The sequence below is a fragment of the Pleuronectes platessa genome, chromosome 17 (genome assembly GCF_947347685.1).
Source record: "Pleuronectes platessa chromosome 17, fPlePla1.1, whole genome shotgun sequence".
Classification (NCBI taxonomy): Eukaryota; Metazoa; Chordata; class Actinopteri; order Pleuronectiformes; family Pleuronectidae; genus Pleuronectes; species Pleuronectes platessa.
In genome coordinates, this window is record NC_070642.1 from 5,879,664 (window position 1) to 5,902,252 (window position 22,589).

Sequence of the window (22,589 nt, forward strand, 5' to 3'; positions counted from 1 at the left end):
TGCCGGGCCGCGTCTGCTGCTGTCTCACCGGAGCTGACTAATACCGGCTGGGCTGTTCATCTCAGTGGAGATAAAACACCTCATCTTAACTAAAATACATTTTAAAACAGCACTAACATTTTCATTGTAAATTAAAACATTTAGAAATTTGTTAGAATAATACAATTCGATGTACTTGTCCAAGCAAATGTTGTTTTCTATTAATTTCTTGTTAATGAACGGACTAAATTATACCATGGTTGTTATCAGCAACAACTCTCCATAGAAATTGTAAACACTTAGAAATTCCTGCAATTCAGTATTGCATATCACAAAGAGCAGATTAAAAAGTCGTCCTGACTTTTGGTCTCTAGTTTAGTTTGACCACACAAAACACAACTTGTCTGTTTCCAGGTATTGATGAAAACTACTGTACATGTTAAAACAAGGCTAAATCAAAACCTGGTACTTGGCTGGATTTGACTGTTCATTACCTCCACCAGGATGAGGTTATGTTTTTATCAGCGTTTCTCAGTCTGTTAGCAGGATTATGCAAAAACTACTGAAACAATTTCCGTGACAGTTTATGGAGGGGTGGAGCACAAGGAAGAATCTTGGAGCAGATCAGGATAAAAGGGTGGATCAAGGAATTTTTTCCTACTTTATTTACCATAGTTGGATAGGGCATTAGCCTTTGCAGAAATCTGTGCTCCCTAAGCACTCTTCTAGTTTTGTCGTATAAAGTAGACTTCTTTGTTATGTCTCTACTGCACGGCTACTGGACTGCTAGCATTGTCAGCTGGTGTTAACTTGGCAACACACTGGAGGTTGCCACTTTCGGTCAGCTGTTTTCCACAATGTGCAAGGGATGAAAGGTGGAACATCTCAAGCACCTGACACCAGAGTAGCGATAGCAACCAACAGAAACGAGTTGCACTCCCAGATGACCTAGTTGTTTAGATCGTTTATTGTTAAAAGAACAAAAGCCAAAGGGAAGAGTCCAACATACAATGAGGTGTAACTCACTCACTTGGTCACTCATGGACATGCATCGGTGTAGCATTAGGTTCAGCCTAAAGGTGGATGGAGTGTCTGATAAATGGCCACAAGGGGATATATATGCAAATGTAACTTGTGTAGTGTGTTATTTCACCGGGTCAAAAATACACCAATAGATATATATCAGACTCTGTTGAGTTTGTTTTTGTGATATATTTTATGAGTTGTATGACGGAAACATGAAGAGGAGGGGTAGTGGATATGAAACAAACAGTGCTTTGTATTGTGTATCGAGTATCTCCGATATATCTCAAAATAATGAAACACGTGGCCTGAGGGCCCCAAAGCACTGGAAGAAGATTATGTTCCTCCAGCAAATTCATTTCCTTAAAAAAGGCGATGGCATGGTTCAATTTGCACTCAGGCAACGAGGAAACAGTGTCCTCCTGTATGTTAATAAAATGTTTTAGTTGTACTCACAAGTAAAGTTTTAGCTTTTTTCTCAATTTCTTTTCCATGTGCAACATTTGTCCCTTCCAGTCTGGCAGTTTGAAATAACAATAGACGCATCTGATTTCCGACAACACGTCTTGCATTTGTTCGGACAGCCTCTTACTGCTGTTGGGCAGACTTTAAAAGTCAATACTGTATATGCCCGTTGGTGCATGTGCTGCAGGAATTGTGCTCATGCAAGTCCATGTGCTTGTTTGGGTACTCGTGTGTAAAAAACAGCATCGATATATATGGCTAAACTAATGCAGAGTAATGCATGTAGACAGCCCAGCATGCGTTCCTATGGAGATCAATGTTACCTGCAGGGTCACACGTTTTATCCTCTCCTCATCCAGCTCTCTTCGTAGCTCCGCTATCTCTTTCCTGGAAAAAGAGAAAAAAGACACAGGCGTACAGACTCATTAGGGTACACTGCTGCAGCATATATATTTGAGGCTCAAACGTTTGTGTTGTAACTATTGTCTGTTTTCTTTGAAGATGAAAAAAAAAAAGAAAAGTGGGCAAATGTTTCTTTGAACATAAAACAAAAAGGAAATGCTAAAACACTGCAAGCTAAATGTCCAACAAAACCAAATGTCAATTGTAGGCATGAGAAAGCAACTCAGCATGAAGCCTTGTATCACCGTAAATCTCTCCCAATGATTCATGCTCAGACCTTCATATCTTATGTTCTGATATATAAAAATACAGAATTTAAAAGGAAGTGATTGTTGAATGAGTTTTGCATGGATGTGAACAGAAACTGCTGTTCACAAACCCAGCTCATAATTCATGTCACACCTTATACAGTCACTATAATAGTGTATAACTAGTAACAACTACGGTTGGGTACTGAAATCTGGAGCCCGTTCCTACACAGCGGAATTTTGGTGCGAGTGCCGAGTTAGCATTACAGCTAAGTCGGAGGCTATCTCAAACTCAAGTCGACGAGGCAGCAAAATGCCTACAGCCAAACATTCAAAAGTGTGGCTGTATTTCACGTGAACGTTTTTTTTTTTTAAATTCTGCGTAAAGGAAATAAGACGACAAACTTATGTGAATATGTTATATTTCTTAAGAAAAAGAAATATCATTCAGGCACCGCTTAAATACCATAAAATATAAATTTGGATCTAGTATTGTAAAAAATCTAAATGATACACAACCCCAGTAACAACATATGTCCACAAGCTCAGATCCCTCTGTCATACATTCACTCTATTTCCTCTTCACAGCAACATATTCAAACTCTGTTCTCATGCGCATCGAGTCTCATTACATTTGCTGATCCTTGAGCAGCTCTACGGACATCAGCAGGTCCTTCATCTGGCTCCTCAGGTCATCCAGCTCGGAGGTCGGCTCCTCAGGGTCAAGCCGACCTCGGCCGCTGTGAGAGATGCTGTTGGAGGTCGGGGGGGGCGCTGCCGGGCTCGGCTTGGCCTCAGGGCTCGGCTTGGCCTCAGGGCTTGCCGCGATGGGCTTTTGGAGAGACGTTGACTGGGATAAGGTGTTTGTGGAAGGCTGTGGAGATGAAAAAAGAGACACGAGTTAGACAGAAGTAGACAGATATCGATTTTCGGAGTGTGGAGGTCTTATATGGATGTGATATATGGGAGAACACAAATGTCAGAGTTGCTGCGGACATTCTCCGGAGTTTCTCTTGCCAGCCCCCTCGTTAATACTAAGGTCTGAGTGAGCTAATGTAAGGAGACAGCAGGAGATCATCCAGAGCATTTACTGTGAGCAAGTGGGTACATTGAAACTTTTATAACGTGTGGCAGGAAAAAAAAGAGCCTCATGTCTGAAAACTGCTTTGGTGGGTTGAAGAAACATTATTTCGAAGAACACGCTTTTCTGTTGTTTAGAAATCTGGTGACATTGTGTGCATGGGGCCGGTCTTCCTTGAAAAGATCACATCCATCAGGACAAATGGTTCACGGTAGAATGAAGGACCCACACTAGTGACAGTTGGTTTGCAGTGACCTTTTCGTCTCAGGGGAAAAGAAAACCTGGGAAAATGTCACCAAAACTAAACGGAGCCACTGGAGCCTTTCAGCGTGGCTTTGGTACTCTGGAGTTTTTTGCATGCTTCACAGCAAGCGAATGGAAGTGTTTATGACGTTTATGATGTGACGGATGCAATAATGCAAAAAACAAAAGCAGCATTTCAGGGTGAAAAAGAGGTGCCAAACATGTGGCAGACTACGGCTAAGATGTCAAAAGAGCTTTTGGAGATAAGGGCCAACACTGGCCACGTGCTGTCAAAAAACATGTTATTCGCTGCAGCAGAATTAAATCGATACATCGTGCACCACCCCTCACCTGAACGCTCCAGGGACTTCTTTGTTATTGTGAACATGTCTGATTGGAGAATCTCCTGCTGCGTTGTTCATGTGTGAAAGTCTGGTTGGATTTTTGAAACCAGCTTTACTTAGTCCTTGTGTCACCGGTTTCTTGTCAGTACCTGTCTGTATCTTGTTGTTTGCTCTTCTTATTAATATTATTGCCTTTGGGACTAATACAGTTGGATTGGATATGGGATTGCTGCTTTGTTAGCCAAGCAGGCATTCATGTAAAAACTTAAAAAGGGGTTATAAAGCTTGGTCACGGAACATTTTCCTTTTTATCTCAATCGCTTCAGTTCTTCGGTTTCGAGTGGCTGCAGCTTCTCCTGCCCGGGGGGGGGGCACATACTTTCTCTCTTCGTTCACGTTCACTGATGTAAATGTTATAAGGGTCAGAATCCCATTTTGAAAACGATACAAGTATAAAGGAGGAATAGTGCATGTCCTGTAAATTGACCTCTGGTAGTCTGAGCTGCAGGGAAATGAGAGCTCCAAACCAGGCTTTACTTTGACTGCTCTGTCTGCCTGTGAGCGTCTGCCTCTGTGTGTATATGTGTGGAGAGTGAGTGTGTGTGTGTGTGTGTGTGTGTGTGTGTGTATGTATGTATGTGTGTCTTGTTAACAGTAGGGCGGTCAAGATGCTCGGTACCCCCAGCTGAACAGTCAGGTCTAATTAGTCTTGGTAAACCATGACCAATCCAGGATATAGATAACATCTGAGGCAATTAATGAAGTGCTGGGCTGGAAGACTGAACAGCAGGTGATTGTTTCTGTCTCCCTCGCCCCATGCCGTCTTCCGTCACACACACACAAACATACATACACACACACACACACTGCAGAAAACTACTTTCAGGTGCATGTCAGCTGACTTGTGTCTGTGTGTGAGTGTGGGTAGAAAACCATTTATATTTTTCATCTTTTTGATATCTGTTTCTCCAACACAGGTTTCTGCTCTTTTGTAATTGTTTAAACTTTAGTATCAGTTGTTTAAAATACACAGCGGAATAAGTAAGTGGGTGGGGAAAAGACTATCTGCTGCTCTGGTGACAAATGTTCTACCGCTGGACAACGGAGATCTGTTTCATGCTTTCAAAGGTTGTGATATAAACAAAACATAATTTGTAGAATCTTGGATATGATGAAAATGTTTTCCGAGTGCTGATTGGGCATTTTTTTTAAAGCTATGCACATTAAAGTCATCTCTAAGATTGAAAGGACAATTTGTATTAAATTATTTGGCTCTGAAAGCTGAATGCTACACTCAACATATAACATATATTTATACAATATATACTTATCACTGTGATTTTGCACTCCCCTCTGATATTGTATTAGATTTTCTTAATATTGAGCTAATATTGATATATTCCACCTCCACATAAACGTTTTCCCTTTTCTCTACAGATTCTCTTTGAAACGGTCCCAAGTGAACTGTTGGGAGATCGAACAGATGGATTTTTTTCCACAGCCTTAACTTCTATTTTGATCTCTTCTGTTCCTTTTCATCGGCCTTCCTTTATAAATGTTTTTGATGCTGTAAAATGAGGAGTTTCTTAGAGAATCGTTGCAACTCTTCAGTGGTGATCCTTTGAGTGGTAATGAGGGTAATGATGGTGGAAGTTGTTGCACTTTCTCACATGTCAAACTGAAGCCTTTGCTTGTAGACTCTGTTCAGGCTTGGTAGTAACAAGTGGGGGGTTGATTATATTACATTTACAACAGCTGGAATGTGTTTCCTGTGGCCACTTGAGATCAGATCTCGCTTTCTATTATAGACATGTATGTCATTTCTGTTTGTAAAAATGAAATGATGGTATTTTTAACCACTGTGAGTACACAGATTGATCTGTTGTCAGTATGCGATAGAGAGAAGGGAAGATCAGAGACAGGCATGGGTGAATCAATGTGAATAGCTTTGCAGTGATATTTTACCCATTGGTAAAAACTAAATCAATTGAAATCATTGTAAGCTGGCCAGTGTTAATATTGTGGTTTCATGGTGCATTCACACGTTGGAGCTTTCCAATGCTCAAATAATACATAGATGTTGATAACAAATTTGGTGTAGCTTGATTTCAGGGGACTGTTGGGCTTTGGTGGATGTACAGTGCCTTGCATAAGTATTCACCCCCTTTGGACTTTTCTACATTTTGTCATGGTATAACCACAGATTAAAATTTATTTCATCGTGAGTTTATGTAATGGACCAACACAAAATAGTGCATCATTTGGAAGTGGGGGGAAATATTACATGGATTTCACAATTATTTACAAATAAAAATCTGAAAAGTGTTGAGTGCATATGTATTTACCCCCTTTACTGTGAAACCCCTAACAAAGATCTGGTGCGACCAATTGCATTCACAAGTCACATTTGCAAGTCACATAATTAGTAAATAGGTTCCACCTGTCTGCAATTTAATCTCAGTATAAATACACCTGTTCTGTGACGGACTCAGAGTTTGTTGGAGATCATTACTGAACAAACAGCATCATGAAGACCAAGGAGCTCACCAAACAGGTCAGGAATAAAGTTGTGGAGAAATATGAAGCAGGGTTAGGTTATAAAAAAATATCCAGAGCTTTGAACATCTCTCTGAGCACCATAAAATCCATCATAAGAAAATGGAAAGAATATGGCACAACCGCAAACCTACCAAGAGGAGGCCGTCCACCCAAACTGAAGAGTCGGACAAGGAGAAAATTAATCAGAGAAGCAACCAGGAGGCCCATGGTTACTCTGGAGGAGTCGCAGAGATCCACAGCTGAGGTGGGAGAATCTGTCCACAGGACAACTATTAGTCGTCTACTCCACAAATCTGGCCTTTATGGAAGAGTGGCAAGAAGAAAGCCATTGTTGAAAGGGATCCATAAAAAATCCCGTTTGGAGTTTGCCAGAAGCCATGTGGGAGACACAGCAAACATGTGGAAGAAGGTGCTCTGGTCAGATGAGACCAAAATTGAACTTTTTGGCCTCAATGCAAAACGCTGTGTGTGGCGAAAACCCAACACTGCCCATCACCCTGAGCACACCATCCCAACAGTGAAACATGGTGGTGGTAGCATCATGCTGTGGGGATGCTTCTCTTCAGCAGGTACAGGGAAACTGGTCAGAATAGAGGGAAAGATGGATGGAGCCAAATACAGGGAAATCCTTGAAGAAAATCTGATGCAGTCTGCAAAAGACTTGAGACTGGGGCGGAGGTTCATCTTCCAGCAGGACAATGACCCTAAACATACAGCCAGAGCTACAAAGGAATGGTTTGGATTAAAGAATGTTAATGTCTTAAAATGGCCCAGTCAAAGCCCAGACCTCAATCCAATAGAGAATCTATGGCAAGACTTGAAGATTGCGGTTCACAGACGGTCTCCATCCAATCTGACTGAGCTTCATCTTTTTTGCCAAGAAGAATGGACAAACCTTTCCATCTCTAGATGTGCAAAGCTGGTAGAGACATACCCCAAAAGACTTGCAGCTGTAATTGCAGCGAAAGGGGGTTCTACCAAGTATTGACACAGGGGGGTGAATACTTATGCACCCAACAGATGTCAACTTTTTTGTTCTCATTATTGTTTGTGTCACAATAACATTTATTTTGCACCTCCAAAGTACTATGCATGTTTTGTTGATCAAACGGGAAAAAGTTTATTTAAGTCTATTTGAATTCCAGTTAGTAACAGTACATAATGGGAAAAAGTCCAAGGGGGGTGAATACTTATGCAAGGCACTGTATGTGCTCATCTGAGTGCTATTCTAGTTTGGCTTAAACTTCAAAGGCAGACTTGTAAGCTGTTATTTGTCCCAGCCAATTTAATGTCGTTATGTAGTCAATGGAGACTGGAATGAAGAAACAAGAAAAGACTAACGTCAGTTCTTTGTTTTAACCGGTGATCTGAGCCAGGATTTTGAAAGAATTCCAACAGTTCGAAGGCCTGTTAGTGCTCCCCTGGACAGTCACTGCTCCAAACGAGGACTTTAGCAAAACTGTGAAATTTTGATTGAACTTTTATTTCAACAACACAATAATTGATAAGCTGCTGACGACAAGCTGTTGGTCAAATAGTGCCTGACAAACAAACCCTGCGAACCTTAAGTGTCCCTTGTGCTAACTTATGCAGATTTTTAGACTTGAAGTACTCAAAACTATATATTTGGCATTGTATTCATTGTTGCCAGTTAGCATTAGCAGCTAGTCAGAGCTCAACCGCCATCTCGCTAAACCTAATAACAGAGAGAAATGACTGTCAAGCTGACGCTGGATTGTATATCGATCGATGGACTCTTCACTCTGTGGCTCTGTAAAACCAACAAAGACACAACCCGTGCCAACCTTTTAGACAACAAAGTGTTTCACCTCTCACAAATGAGTGGAGACCGGTTTGCAATGTTTGTTAACTCTGCAACAATCTACAGTTTTAACATTATAGCTTGGGAAATAAATGTTGATACATCCAGTAAATGTTTAAAAACTAGTTACCTTTCTGGTATCTGCTAGTTTTGGTTTAGCTGCATCCTCTTCATCAACCTTGAAGAATTTTTCCACATTCACGTCCTTGTTGGGCTGCAATGGAATAGTTATATTTTGTTAAGCTTACATTCATATTTTCATGGAATTTACAGTTTCCAGCTTCCTGAATAAAACCCTGATGATAATAGTTTGCCAACATTCACAGAAGAGCCCATTCACAGTGATAGCTTATCTTCTACTTGTTTGGAAAAGTGCAGTTGACATTTCAACACATGTCACTGCTCTGAAAGGTGATTTGAAAAGATGAAGGTAGGTGATAAGACATCGTCACAGATGGTCAGGCAGTGGTTCTCAGTGTAGGAATTGTGGATCGGTGCTCAAACAAAATGTGTTGCTAGTGACGAACGAGAACAACCTTGTGTCAGATGAAAAATAACAATGAATAACTTGTAACAGAGAAAGCATATCAATGGAAAGTCACAACAATTTGAGAGAGGAGTGCGATAAGATAAAATCCAATATATAAAGACGGCAGCAGCAGCAGCAGCAAAAATAAACGTTGATGCATTATGGTTAATGAAAAAATGTGGCCATAGAATCAATCAGTGTTTGCCATTTGTTATCTAAACTGTGGAGGTGCCCCATATTTTAATTTGTCCTGTCACACTTCATAATAAACCAAGAGTTTTTTTATACTTCTCAGAATTATACAATAACTTGGTTATCAATTTTGTCTTGCTTTGTCCAGTGTTATTTGCAGTGCTTTTTATAGAGCAATCTGTCATGTCCTTGCTCTTAAGTCAGGCTATAATCCATTAAGTTTTTACTGTCAAATGAGAAATTCAGAAATAGTTTGCAGCTGCAGTTGTGGACCTACCTGCAAGTTCACATAATAACTTTTCTTTCACTCTTTAATCTGTGTACCTGTCACAAAGAGTCTGCTGAGCGTGGCCGCAACATTCGTGCAATTGTCCCACGGCTACTGCCACTGATTGAGTAAACTAATGCTGATGTGAGTATTTTATATCGCGATGAATCCTTTAAAATCTCTTATTAAGTTTGACTTTCAATATATGCAGGTAACGGCAGCTATTAACAACCAAAACTCAAAGACTTACAGTGAATGAGATTACAAATTGATCAGCTTAAACTGTTGATATGACTCTCCTGAAATACGCAGGTAACTGCACTGACTCATTCAAACTACAAACAAATCACATTAATGTAGAGTGAAGTTACAGACTGAGGTTTCCTTTCCTTAACCGGCAGATTTCTGAGGGCATATTAATCAGACCAAAGCCAAAAGTTAAATTTGATTATAGATACAGAGGAAAAAATAGCAATTCAGACTATATTCTTGTAGTGCAAGATATAATTTGAAGCCCGAAAACATCAATTACATAAAAGACATAAAATATGGATGAGGGAAAAAAGCTTTGCTAAGAGATTAGTTCAACAGTTTAGTTCAACATAAGCATTTTGCCAACTGGCACTAGATCTGGAATGTTACAACATTTTAAAATACACTTTGGATACATAATTCCTATTCTTTTGGATGTGTAATAGTTTAATTTCAATAGTGGTGTATCACAAACAGACTCTTGCCTGCTTACAATCAGCTTATAAAAGATGTAGATGTCATTTGGATATGTGCAAATATGGTGTTTACAGTCAAATAAAAAAAAAAATGGTAGGAAAAAGTGGGATGAAAGTTATTATATTTTTGTTCCTAACATCCCAAAAAGTATAACTTACTTGAAAAAGATTGAACTTTTATACAGACTTGCCAGCTGCCCATACAACCCTCAAAGGATAAGTGTTGTTGGGCAAGAGTCCCTGCTGAACTGGCCATGTGGTGGGATCCACACAATGAGTCGTAAAAGTAAGGCCTGTGAGCCAAGATGAAACCAGCTCTAAAGTTTCCAGCTAAGATCAAGCATGGAGATAGCATCTCCTCTGGTAACTTCCTCCATGGGGTTTTCCCAGAAACCCCTGCTCTGCTCCTGGCCGTTCCCACTCTGATCTGACCTCTGACACTCAATTGGCTTAAAGCCAGCATCATCCCATGACCACACCTCAAGGAGGCTGGGCCTCCACAGGTTAATAAGAGGGGCTGCTCATCAATAATCGCTGCCCATTCCCGATTCCCTGAAGATAGAGCTGACCTTTCCAGTTAGTTGATCCGGAGGTAATTTTAGGGAGCAATTACAGACGTTTGTTTTATTTCCATTTCTTTTATTTCCTTATTCAGTCGACGTTTTATTTTGATAGGACTTTTTGTTATTTTAACTTGAAGAGGCCGCGCACAGGAACTCGCTCGCCGGCCGAGCATCACAGACTTTTCTTTTCACGATCCCCACAGCTGCGACACAGCTGTTAATCCCTGCAGGACAAAGCAACATTCTGTCGCAGAAGAGACGAGGCCGAATTCCGTTCCACGAGCAAGACGAATTCGCTCCATATCCGGTCCCAGCACGAAGCCGCTGCAACAGATGAACCAGCGCTATCCAGCTCACGCCATGACTTTTTCACCTAATTCCGGGGATTCGCTGACCGCATGTACCCCGAGGAACACAACACGAGATTCACTGGACTTCTGGAAAATCCGCGCCACGCGCAAGCAACACCGCGAAGGTCACAGTAAGAGGCTTTATTGTCTGGGCAGAGACTAGTTTAAATACTTAGCGTGTCATGTTTATTTGAGTGTGTTTGTTTGTAGATCGCTGATCTGTTTTTAGCCGTGTAACGAGGAAACGATGCGTCACTTCCGGTTCCTTGTTTACATTGGCGAATGTTTTAAAGTGCCTCGCGCCGTGACGGAGAGCCTCCGGCAGCACTGTTATCGTCCGACTAAGTTTACAGAGACCTAACCTGTTAAAAGATCGGTGCACAACTCTAATTTGTGTACTGAGTGGTGAAGTCACTGTAGCTGGTCTCAGACGATGTTTTTTGATCTCTCTCTCTCTATCTTTTCTCCTAAACCTGTTCCTTACACACGTCCCGACCTACACTTACATATTTCATGTGGCATAGAAAATTCTAGATTTAAAGAGCCTTAATACATCTCGACGCCAGAACCAAGAGATAAGAAATCCCTTTGTCTAAAGTTCCTTTGTGCAACAGGCGACCGACCGCCATCTTGTCTTCGACCTCATGTCGTCACCGGGGGTCATAAACCTCCATCTTGAAAGTACGTGAACGTAACATCTTGATCACGGCCAGACTACGTCACTACATGATCTCGTCATTACGCCATAGCCACTCCCTTTTCTCTTTAGACGCACGCGCACACACACACACACACACACACACACACACACACACACACACACACACACACACACACACACACACACACACACACACACACACACACACACACACACACACACACACACACACACACACACCAGTAGATACTCAGTATTACATGTGTGACCATTGTGATAAGTGCTGCTGCTGCTGTTGCCTTCTTTTGAAATATTGGAGTTTGTTAAATGAAGAATCATTGAAATAACATTAACTTTATTTCCCCTTTTGAATAAATACTTTTGTAATTAAAGTATTTGTATTTCTGTGATTATTTGTACATGTGTATGTGAATACAGCTGGATTACTATAGCCTGTGCTCGAACTTAAAACCCTTCATTGTTTATTATATAATCATTAATATTAAATATTGAGATTATTAATTTAACTTTTATCACTTGAGACTGATAACTATAGCTTGACTCGTTGGTCCCTGTAACCAGGGTGGTGCCCCGCAACGATAAGCATTAATTACAGATTGTTTCATTCTTAATTGATAATTTTATTGTTTTCATTAATTATTTAACCATTATTAATTGATAACGGTATCATTTCTAATTAATTATTTTACTATTCTTAATTACTAGCTTTATAATTTTTAATTATTTTTAATAAATAATTTCTATTTTAATAATCATTTCTCATGATTATTAATAATTAGCCAACGTCAATTCTACTACTACTATTGCACAACAGTGTAATATATAATATAATTGATGGATAGATTTATAACAGATTCAAGATATGGGGATAAGGATAAGCATGTGACAGACCAAAAGGTCAGAACATAAATTGAATAGACTGCAGAGATCTACATGTGTGAAGATTTATCTTATCATTGTGAGCCACAGTGTGTGTATGTGTGTGTGTATGAGTGAGTGAGTGAGTAATGCCAAGTGCTAGGATGTCCTCACCGAATGTCCACCACCGAACTGGGCAGGCAGCCTCCTGCCAGGCATCTTTGGTCTGCTCGCAGTGGGGTGAGAGAGCTTCCCTGAGGTAGATGACAGCTCATCAAAACTCATCAGATCTTCTGAGGACAGATAACAACAATAATAATTATACCTTTATTTGTATAGATGAGACAAATATGCAGACAGAAAATGAACAAGACATCTTTTTAGTGGAGCATTTCTGCCCTGAATGAAGGAAGCATACACAGCATAATGGACATGTGGTCAAAAGACAGATTGAAGCCAGTGTGCCTATAATTTGCGAGGACATGCTTAGCTGAAGACATTATTGGATGAAATGCTTTTGATTAAGTTACAACTATTCACTAGAGTTCACTTGTGTCCCAGCATGGACAGCTTACACAAGCCACATCAAACCAACAAATAAATAATACAAAATAAAATAATGGTACAAAAAAATAATAACAAAAAAATAACCTCAGCAGGTGAAACAAATGAAGGTGAGTCCTTTGTACTAATAGTTTTGGCTAAAACCAGCTGTGAGCACCCTCATTATCATCACTACCATTTGACATCAGACACCTCACCAAAACGCACAATAGAAATTAGTGCGATATGTGTTCAATAATTTAGTATTGCCATAAAAATTGAAATAGTTCATTAGAGGAAAAAAGTTCCCCAACCCTGCTTATATATGTTAGCTTAAAGTAAAGACAAAGTTTGTTTGTGAGAGTGAGTCACTCCCGCAGTGAAAAACTGCAACCTAACAGCACTTTGCACCTACCCAGTGCTAAACTGCCACCCTCAGAGAGCAGTGCCTGTGATTGCAGTTGGTGTGATTGGATTTTCATGTTCCAAGTCCGGTGTATAAGACTGAGTTTTATCAGTGCTATACCACCAACACAAGAAATCCTTCACAAACACACAACTCTCTAGTGAAATGCCTTCAGGTCGGCTCATTTCAATCTTTATCACGTATTTGATCTTTCTGGCAAATACTTGGGGCAACGTCATTAAAGCTCCATATCGTCCTCCTGGTTTTCATTTGCTCTGAAGGATTTGGATTTGAATGTAGAGATTGATCTATGTGAGTTTATGTAATAACTGATAGCTGAATACAAGATCATCTTTGACGGACTGATGTGAAGGACCTCTCGATAGGAAAAGTTAATGAGTGATATTTGCCTGTATGTCACAAGTATCTTAGCCTAAAACCTGTAGGTCCTTATTCCGTTCAAGAGGTCTTTGGGTTTGATATACTTTTGACATATTCAACCAAGTTTATCAGAGCATATATTGCTAGAAGATATTTTTGTAAATTCTAACATAGGTATAAAAAGTGCAAAACCTTGTTTTGAGTTGAAGTAATCTCATACACACCGACTTTAAAACATTAGAACCTGCATTTGCAATTGTCAAATTGCAAAAAAAATCTTAATTTAATTCTATACTACGAGACTGAAATTAATATGAATCAATAACAGGCAGGTAAGCTAAGTGGTCTAGAGAAAAGTCACTGTCAAACTAAACAGGGAATTACAGGGAAATGCATGAGAGTCAAATAAAAATCATCTCTAATTTCTTCAGATCTATCTTACAGTCTCCTTCCTGTATAAAATGAAAGTATACAGACCAGCACTACGCCATGTTTTTGACATTGGTAAATTGATCATAGATTAATAACAATCAGTCTTTGCATTCTTATGAGAATCGCCTCCCCTCTTAGTTGTCACAGGGAACAATATTTGGGGAACTTAGACACTGAATGCATGTGGTCAAAAGACAGATTGACAAACTAACTTTAGGCCACAGACGTCTCACTTCATCCCTTGTCTTCCTCAAATAAAACGATCAAGATTCCTGCTATAAATCTGGCAAAACGAACTTCCTCATTTTACAGGGACTTGACCATACATACCCATATCCGAGGACTTGTCCCCCCAGTCTCCAGACAGCGTTTTCGGCTTGGTGGGCAATAATGGCTCAAAGTCTGACCTTGGTCGTATGGAAGGCACCTCTCCATTGTGCCTGCAGCGAAAAGGGAAAAAATTAAAATAAATGGAAGAAAAATGTAAAAGGAACCAAATGAAATGATTGAACTTGAAGTAATCTGTGTCCTACAAAGGCTGTGCTACACTCATTATATGTAGTATGTATAATAGACCCTGTCTTTTCTGTAGAACGCCATTTTCTATGATTACTAGGGATTTATGTTAGTGCTGTATGGAATGAAAAGCACTGGTTATTTGTAGATAAAGATGAACAAACACATAGAGGTAGAAGACTGAGAGACACAGGGATAATAGACTTACTTAAGGTTTGGCGAGGGAGTGAGAGGCTTGTCAGGCCTCTTTGGTGGGATGCTTCCCTGTCGGCCCTTCCCTGGGGGAGGAATCGGCTTCTTGGGCGGGACCAGGGGCGCTGCGGGTTTGGATGGTTTGTGATCTGGCGTAGGTTTGTCCACTATAACAGAGAAAGCAGGAGGTGAGGGGAGAGTTGTAAAGGGGTTAGGAGAAAAAAAATTCGAAAAATTTATAATAATAATAATTTAAAAAAAAGAAGTATAGAAAAAGAAACTTTTAGAGTCTAGTCTGAACATTTTTTATATAATATTCCTTAACAACAGGAGTCATTTTGCCATGAAAACATTTAAACTGACAAAGTTGAATTTCACCTTTCACCTGGAATCAACTTTACTACTACAAACAGTTATTGAGAGTAACTGAAATAAATCATTTAATTCTGAGTCACTAAAAGTAATTTTTTTCCCAGTTTACATGATATTTTGTTCTATCTGTAGTTGTTCTGGTTTAGGAAAACAATAATTTACTTCTCAGAGATCTAAAAATGATGACAATTGCTAGCCTGGATGCCAGACGAACTTAGCCCCGCCCACAACATTTTTGGTCGGGCAGTTCGGTCTGGAGTCGCTCCATTGGGAAAAAATTATGGGGCGTGTTTCAACTGACCAGGAAGTAAAATTCCTCTTCGCTCAATTGGATAGACCTACAACCAATCAGAGCAACGTAGTATGTGACGTATGCTAAGCAACGCATTGTGAGTTATTTACTAACGCCGGGTTCACACCGGACGCTTCAGCGCAGCGCCAAGCCTTAAATAACAGCTGGCTCCCATCCACTCCCATGTTAAAACTTTGTGACGGTCACACCGGAGGCTGAAGCACCGCGAGGCAGCCTTGGCGCAGCGCGGTGCTTCAGCCTCCGGTGAGACTGGCACAAAGCCGTGCAGCGATCTACTGGATCAACGGGTGATATTATTAGCGCTGCCCGGCGGTTCAGCGTCGCTTCAGCGTCCGTTGTGGACAGCCAAGCGCCGGGGCGATAGGGATTAGCGCGGTGCTTTGGCGTCGCCTCCACGTTCTGTGTTCCTCTTTCAAAATGAATGCGCTGTCGATGTCTTCTAAAACAGACTCAATGGCAGCATCTACACATCTCAGCTCGCCAGCGGCAGGCATGTTTGTTGAAAACGAATTCAACCCAAGGGCACTTTGATGACGTGGTTGATTACGTCACCGTTGATCATCTGTCAATCATCGTATAAAGCCCGCCCTGACAATCTGATTTTTTCCCAATGGAGCGACTCCAGACCGAACTGCCCGACCAAAAATGTTGTGGGCGGGGCTAAGTTCGTCTGGCATCCAGGCTAGACAATTGCACCACAGCAGTAAGAATGTAACACAACCCTGTAACTTCTCATCTGCTTGACAACCAGTTCACCCACAGCCTGACTTTGTGTCAACAGATAACCAGAATTCTAATATGGTTAACTGAGAGACACAAAAGTGTCATGTTTAAAGAGAACAGGGCTTTTGTTGGAGTTGGTGTAATGTAGACACAAGGCACCTTAAGTAAGGAAGAATTTAACAACCATGCTGATTGTCATTTAATTCCCTTAATATGTCACTAACATAAAACGTTTTGAAATCAAAAGAAATCTTGAAATACATACTGTATGTTTGGGGATTGATTACATAACATATGATTTAAACATCCTGTTAAGCTTCTTTGGCACTGAGACAAAAAAATTGCACTAGACACAAAAATCTGATCTGTGCTGGAGGGGAGTGTCACTTTCCTCAAATCAATTCATGAAATGCCACATTTTCTTCACATCTTCTACAGCTTCTCAATGGTAATAGCTCTCCAACTTTAGGTAGTTCTTGAAGTAGATAACATGTTTGGCTTCAAAACACTTAAGAGAATGGAGACTGAAACCCTGAAATCATACGCCATCACAGATGTATTTTCTTCACCTTTGTCTCGCCAATCACTTGAAACGCCCACTGACCAAATCAACAAGAAAAACGGTCACACTTCACTCTTCAGACCTTGGATTGAATGGGAGACTGAACGTTCCATTTTCCAAAATAAGCAGCTTCAGTTTGATAAAAGGGCAAAGGGGAGAGAAAAACTGTGTTTAGACTGCACCGGCGAGTTGGTGGTGTGGTCTCTCTGTGCTGCCACAGAAGGCAGTTGATTGATAGATAGATAGATTACTTTATTCATCCCCGAGGGGAAATTAAGTCGTCATAGCAGCCGGTACATTTGAATACAATAAAATACAATACAATAGAATAAAATATAAAATGTATGCATCACTCTATTCGTTACTTACTGATTGTCTTGTGGGTAAAATAATTGAGAAAAGACAGCAGGCTGTTTAAATAACTCAATTAAAAAACATGATTCACTTTCATATAGTTAACATGTATTTATTTATTTGTCCATCTGTTTTATTAAAACATATTTGGATGAATCAAAATATATAGGGTTAGGTTGTGATGGTACATTTTGTATTTAGATAAGTTTAATGAAAGAATGACAAGCTATGTAGAGAATATTATTCCAATATGTGTTTCTGTGTAGTTTAGTCTGGTGATAATGTCTGCTCTGATGTGTATTGGCTGGAGACTCCTGAGCCTGCTGCTGAAACAAAAGGGTTTTCACAGCAGGGGCCATCTTACTGTCTGCAACAGAGTGACTATAGGTGTTAACGGAGCAGACGACGGGGGTCTGAGAGAACGGGGGTTTCACTGAGAGAAACAGGTTCCCACACTGAGCAGAGGCCTGATGTCATGGTGTTGTGAGACTTCAAAGGGGTCCTCATTCAGATTGAAGGTGACCAAATCTAAAGGCCAATTTATGCTTCTCCGTTTTGACGGACACGGACAGATAGGGCCGCCTTCTTTGCCGGGGAACGCCCTCTCCGGGCCTCTCCGGGACTCCACGGAGAGCTTTTCGGACAGCTCTGATTTTTCTAACTACACGTCGGCATGGCGGAGAGCCCAAGGATAACCCTTGGCTGTGATTAGTCCGCTAACGCCAGCATTTCGGGACCTCAAACTTCCTGTTCCATTACCTACATCACAATAAACCAAAATAACAACTACAACTCTATGATTAATGTGACAAGTGTGTTAAGCCAGCGGCGTTGTCCGGCTGACGGTGGCTGGTTAGAGCACTTACGGCATGTGTGTACGGTCACATACGGTTATGACGAACTTTCATAACGGGGCTTGCGGGCTAGCCACCATGCTAACTGCGGTAGGAACAGCGCAAAAACCCGCTGACTTTAATCCCAAGGCTGTCATGACACTGTTTCTCAAACACCGTCAGGTTAGAAGCAATCACTTGGTAGTAGTTAGTATCGGGTGTCCGTGCTGACTGTGTGTGGAAGCTGGGGGGAAGCTAGCTGCCTCCGTGTAGCTTCAAGCTGTTGCAGCTGTTGAATTAGCAACGCATTTTGGAAACAAGACCGGGGAACCGCTGCGCTAAGACACGATAACATAAGCATTTTGACCCGCTGGGTGTCACTTTATTTCAGCAAAAACTGTCGCGTCATCAACATCCTTTTTCTGATAGTTGCCATCGTTCACTGTGTGTGAGGAGCCGGGGGGACGTAAATAAACCAGCGTGGACTTCTTCTATATACCTCATGAGGTAGGCTTCTCTAAGCTCGACTTCTGTTGCGCCAACTACTGTTCTGGCGGTGAATTGTTTTCACAACAAAAAGGCTCGTAGAACTATAAATCTAAAAGTGTCCGTCCGATCCGTCCGTCCGTAACGGACTCGGAGAAGCATATATCGGCCTTAAGCCTGAAGACAACACGCAGAGAGCTGATTGGATAAACATTCTGCCTCTGTGAAAGGAGGGGCTTATTTAGTATATAGCAAATGTGATTTCATTGTTCAGAGCCATTGACTCGAGTCTGAAAGTGACGAGAGTGCTCTGGCCCTCAGCCGCAGCTGAGTATGAATTGTATGAACCAGAAGATAATTGTTTGTCGTTTTATGTATTAAAAATCCCAAAACAAGGGTTAAGTTAATAAACAAAAATAGGATGGAAAAAGGCATATCTGTGGGAAACTTAAAAATAAATCTATTAAGATCAAAAAAAAATATATAAAATCATTTAAAAACATAATAGTCAGCAAATGCCATAATTAGCTATTTTTCTAGAGCACAGCTGTAATGTGAAGTCTTCATGTTATCCCCGTTTATGTGCAGTTCCCTTTACATTGAACTTTAGTTAGTCCCGTTAGATCCTGTGGGACTCTAAGAAAAGATCTAACATCCCTGACGACACCCTGGAAGACAGAGGAGGAAGAGAACGGCAGAAACTAGCGTAAAAGACAGGATTTCCAGAGGCAGTGCCTGACACAGTTAGAAAGCGAGAGACAAAGAGGTGTCCAGAGGGGAGGAGCCTGACCGAAATAAGATTAATCACTTAAGTGAAGATGTGAGTGGGCACATGTAGCTGCACATGTAGCTGCACATGTAGCTGCACATATATCTGAACTTTCAAGGTAAGCCAGGGTTAAAGCAGTGATGTAGAGAAAGACCCTGCGGTGTCTGTGGTGAGGAGACGATTTTCTACTTTAAATTCCATGAGAAGAAAAGAGATGCACCGCAGTGTAAAATTTACAGAGCTACAAAACTGATTGTGGGGGAGAGCGAAAAAGATCATGCTGCCCATTTACCTCCATGTAAATGCCAGTCAGTGTTAATTTCATTGACGAAAAATATTCGTTAACGACCTTTTTCCCATGACTAAGACGAGAAGAAGACTTAACGAAAACGGATCTTTGAAAATAAAAACTATGACCAAATCTATTTAACTTTCGTTGACAAGACGAAAATGTTGGTGGTTGACTAAGTAACAATACATTTTTAAAGGGGACATATTATGAAAAATCCACTTTTGTAGTGCTTCTACACGTTAGTGTGGGTATCTGGCATGTTTACCGTCCCAAAAACTCTGGAAAAAAACAACTCCCTTGATTTGTTGTGGTTCCTCTATGTAAGAAACTATACCATAGAGTGCGTCGAATGGGAATACGACCAGAATTGACGTCACAGTCGGTCTACATGGCATAGCCCCCCCCCCGGAGGGGGAGATCTGGATGAGGAGGAGACCAGGTTATGTTACGAGCCACAACACCCTCCTCAGCTTGAGGCTGCGGGTGTTAGCTGGGAAGCTAGCCGAGGGGGGACACTAACCAGCCGGTGAGCGGGGTGAGAGGCGGAGATCTGGCCGAGAAGCAGAGCCTGCGTCGGGGTAAGTCACATGCCAAAGCCCCTTCCTCAGCTCGGGCTCATTAGGGGATGTCGGGTTGCTGGACCCATGTCTGCGGCTCGCTTCTGGTGGACCTATCGCTGTTTGTTTACGGTTAGCAGCAGGGAGCTAACGCTAGCTTGCTGTTAGTTTGTGTTTAAAGTTGCTTCAAATGGCTGCTTGTGCACGTTTTTAAAGCAGTATTGCATGTGGCAGCCGACCCGGGAAGCAGCGGAGATCTGGCCGAGAAGCAGAGCCTGCTGTCGGGGTAAGTCACATGGGGGCGGGGCACTCAAAACAGGTCAATCTGAGGAAGGCTGTTTTAGACAGGGTTAAAAGGGTGCTGTTTTAAATGATCCTTGTGTTTTTTTGACCAAAACATGTTACAGACATTTCATTAAGACCCCAAGGAGCCATATCAACTGTGGTGAAATGGGCATAATATGTCCCCTTTAAAACCTCATCGTATCAGGCCGTCATGAAGTACCAGGAGCGGGCGAGTGTGTTTGTCTGTGTGTGTGTGCTCCCAGATAGCGCACCGGTCCCGAGGCTCCGCCCCCCGCCCCTGCTCACTCGCTCAGAGAGACACATTGAGATCAGAGCTCGTTCACGTGAAGCAGCCGCTCAGTGACTGACTGCTTCTTAACAAGGGAAACAGTGAAAACACAGAGTTTCTCTGGTCTCAGCTGTTTAGAGATCAACGCCTCAGCTTCTTGATCAGAGCAGAAGCTGCAGTTGGTTTCTACCGAGCTTCAGTTTCTGGGTCCGCCTCCAGTCTGACCTGCTCTCACTTTTTGTTTTAACATTTCAAAAACTAAAATATATCTTTTTAAGCTATTAGACTGCAGCTATATGTTTTTATTTATTTCAAAATAGGGTACTTCTTATTTCATACATTTCCCATAAATATGGGGAGGACTCAAATAGCCCTCATAGTTCTGTGTTTAATTTATTTCAAAGTAGGACGACACTTGCCTGTGTATTTTCTTCTCCTCTTCATAAGAGTTTGGTGTTTTTCTTTGTTGTAACAGGTAAAAATAGCAATAAAATTTCACAGTTTTCTTTATTGTCGTTCTAAAATTTCATAAATGCAACAAACTATAGTTTAGTATAACTTTATATAAAACTTTATTAGCTTTGTTATCAAATATGTTTTGCGGCTCCAGACAAATTTTATTTGGGGGAAGAGTGGGCAAAATGGCTCTTTTAATGGTAAAGGTTGCCGACCCCCGCTATAGACCTATGCTAGGGGGGATATCTAATGTACAACCTAAGTACTGCAAGCTAGACTATTATGCAGTTGTATACACAAGACAGGGTCCCTGGGCCTGAGAAGGGAAGAAAAGGAGTTTAATGTGGCTATTAAATGTGACTAAAACTAGACTAAAATGTAATTCGTTTTCGTCGACTAAAACTAGACTAAAATGTAATTAGTTTTCGTGGACGAAAACTAGAATAAAACTAAGAAGGATAAATAATAATAAATGTGACTAAAACTAATATGCATTTTCGTCTAAAGACTAAGACTAAAACTATATCAAAAATAGCTGCCAAAATTAAAACTGATGCCAGTGCACAGTTAAAGCTCGGGTTGGTAACACTGGAAAAGCTAGCAAGAGCAGGTTATATATTACAATATGTAACTGATGCATACCACCCCTCCCATCAGCCGTCTCATTAAAGCTGAATCCCCAAAACACCCAGACATGCACTGCCTGACAACTGCTGGAAGCAGACTTGTCTTGGCCTCGCTCACTAACTTCCTGCAAGCTCCAAAGACACCAGCTTTTTATCTTTTCTTATCTTTTGAAAAATAACATTTTCTATACAAAATATAAATAGAACTATTTCACTGTTTGAGTCATATCATCAATCACCTGAGCATGTGATTGTGACAACAACCTGCTTTTAAAAAATATATATTTTCACTTCACACAACAAAAACTGACTGACAAGAAGAAAAAAAACAGAAAAGTGTAAAATACAGAAAATGAGAGCCGCATACTCTCGCGCAGAGAGACGCACGCAGTGCGATCAGAGCTCTCTCACATGAAGCTAAACATTCATCACAAGTTATCAGGAGCTGATCCGTACATGAAGTAACTTAGTGTCTGTTTGATTCGCTCCAGAGTTTGAGGCTGCGTTTGAACAGCATGAAAATGACTCATCTACATTTTGTGCTCGGTACAACACGAGACGTCAGTACCCCGTGTTAAAACGAGCGGAGCGACACGCAGACATGATCCGACACCATTGATTTATAACTCAACCCATGATCTTAAGTTTGTCACCTAAATCATCCCAATAAAAAATAGCACCAAAGAAAGTGTAATAGTGCATTTTCATCTGCATCAACTGAACTTTGAACTAGTTCATTTTAAGTCTGGACCGGCATAACACTGAGTATAACTAGATATACAACTTTATAAGCTGTGTTATCGAATATGTTTTGCAGCTCCAGAATAAATTTATTTGGTGGAAGAGGGGGCAAAATTGACCTTCTG

General features: G+C 41.0%; 1 protein-coding gene across 8 annotated transcripts in view; it reads right to left on the bottom strand.

Annotated features, from left to right (window-relative positions):
• The window catches only part of cd2ap (CD2-associated protein), a 68,804-nt gene that overhangs the window by 4,253 nt on the left and 41,962 nt on the right, over window positions 1–22,589 (bottom strand). For 7 of the 8 annotated variants that reach the window (XM_053444617.1, XM_053444614.1, XM_053444619.1 and 4 more), the window contains 6 exons: window positions 14,823–14,973; window positions 14,429–14,538; window positions 12,511–12,629; window positions 8,297–8,380; window positions 2,750–2,991; window positions 1,791–1,854 (listed from right to left, as the gene is read on the bottom strand). In XM_053444617.1, the coding sequence (XP_053300592.1) occupies window positions 1,791–1,854; window positions 2,750–2,991; window positions 8,297–8,380; window positions 12,511–12,629; window positions 14,429–14,538; window positions 14,823–14,973 (770 nt within the window). The remainder of the gene's footprint in view (window positions 1–1,790; window positions 1,855–2,749; window positions 2,992–8,296; window positions 8,381–12,510; window positions 12,630–14,428; window positions 14,539–14,822; window positions 14,974–22,589) is intronic. The other variant, XM_053444613.1, reaches the window with a different exon arrangement.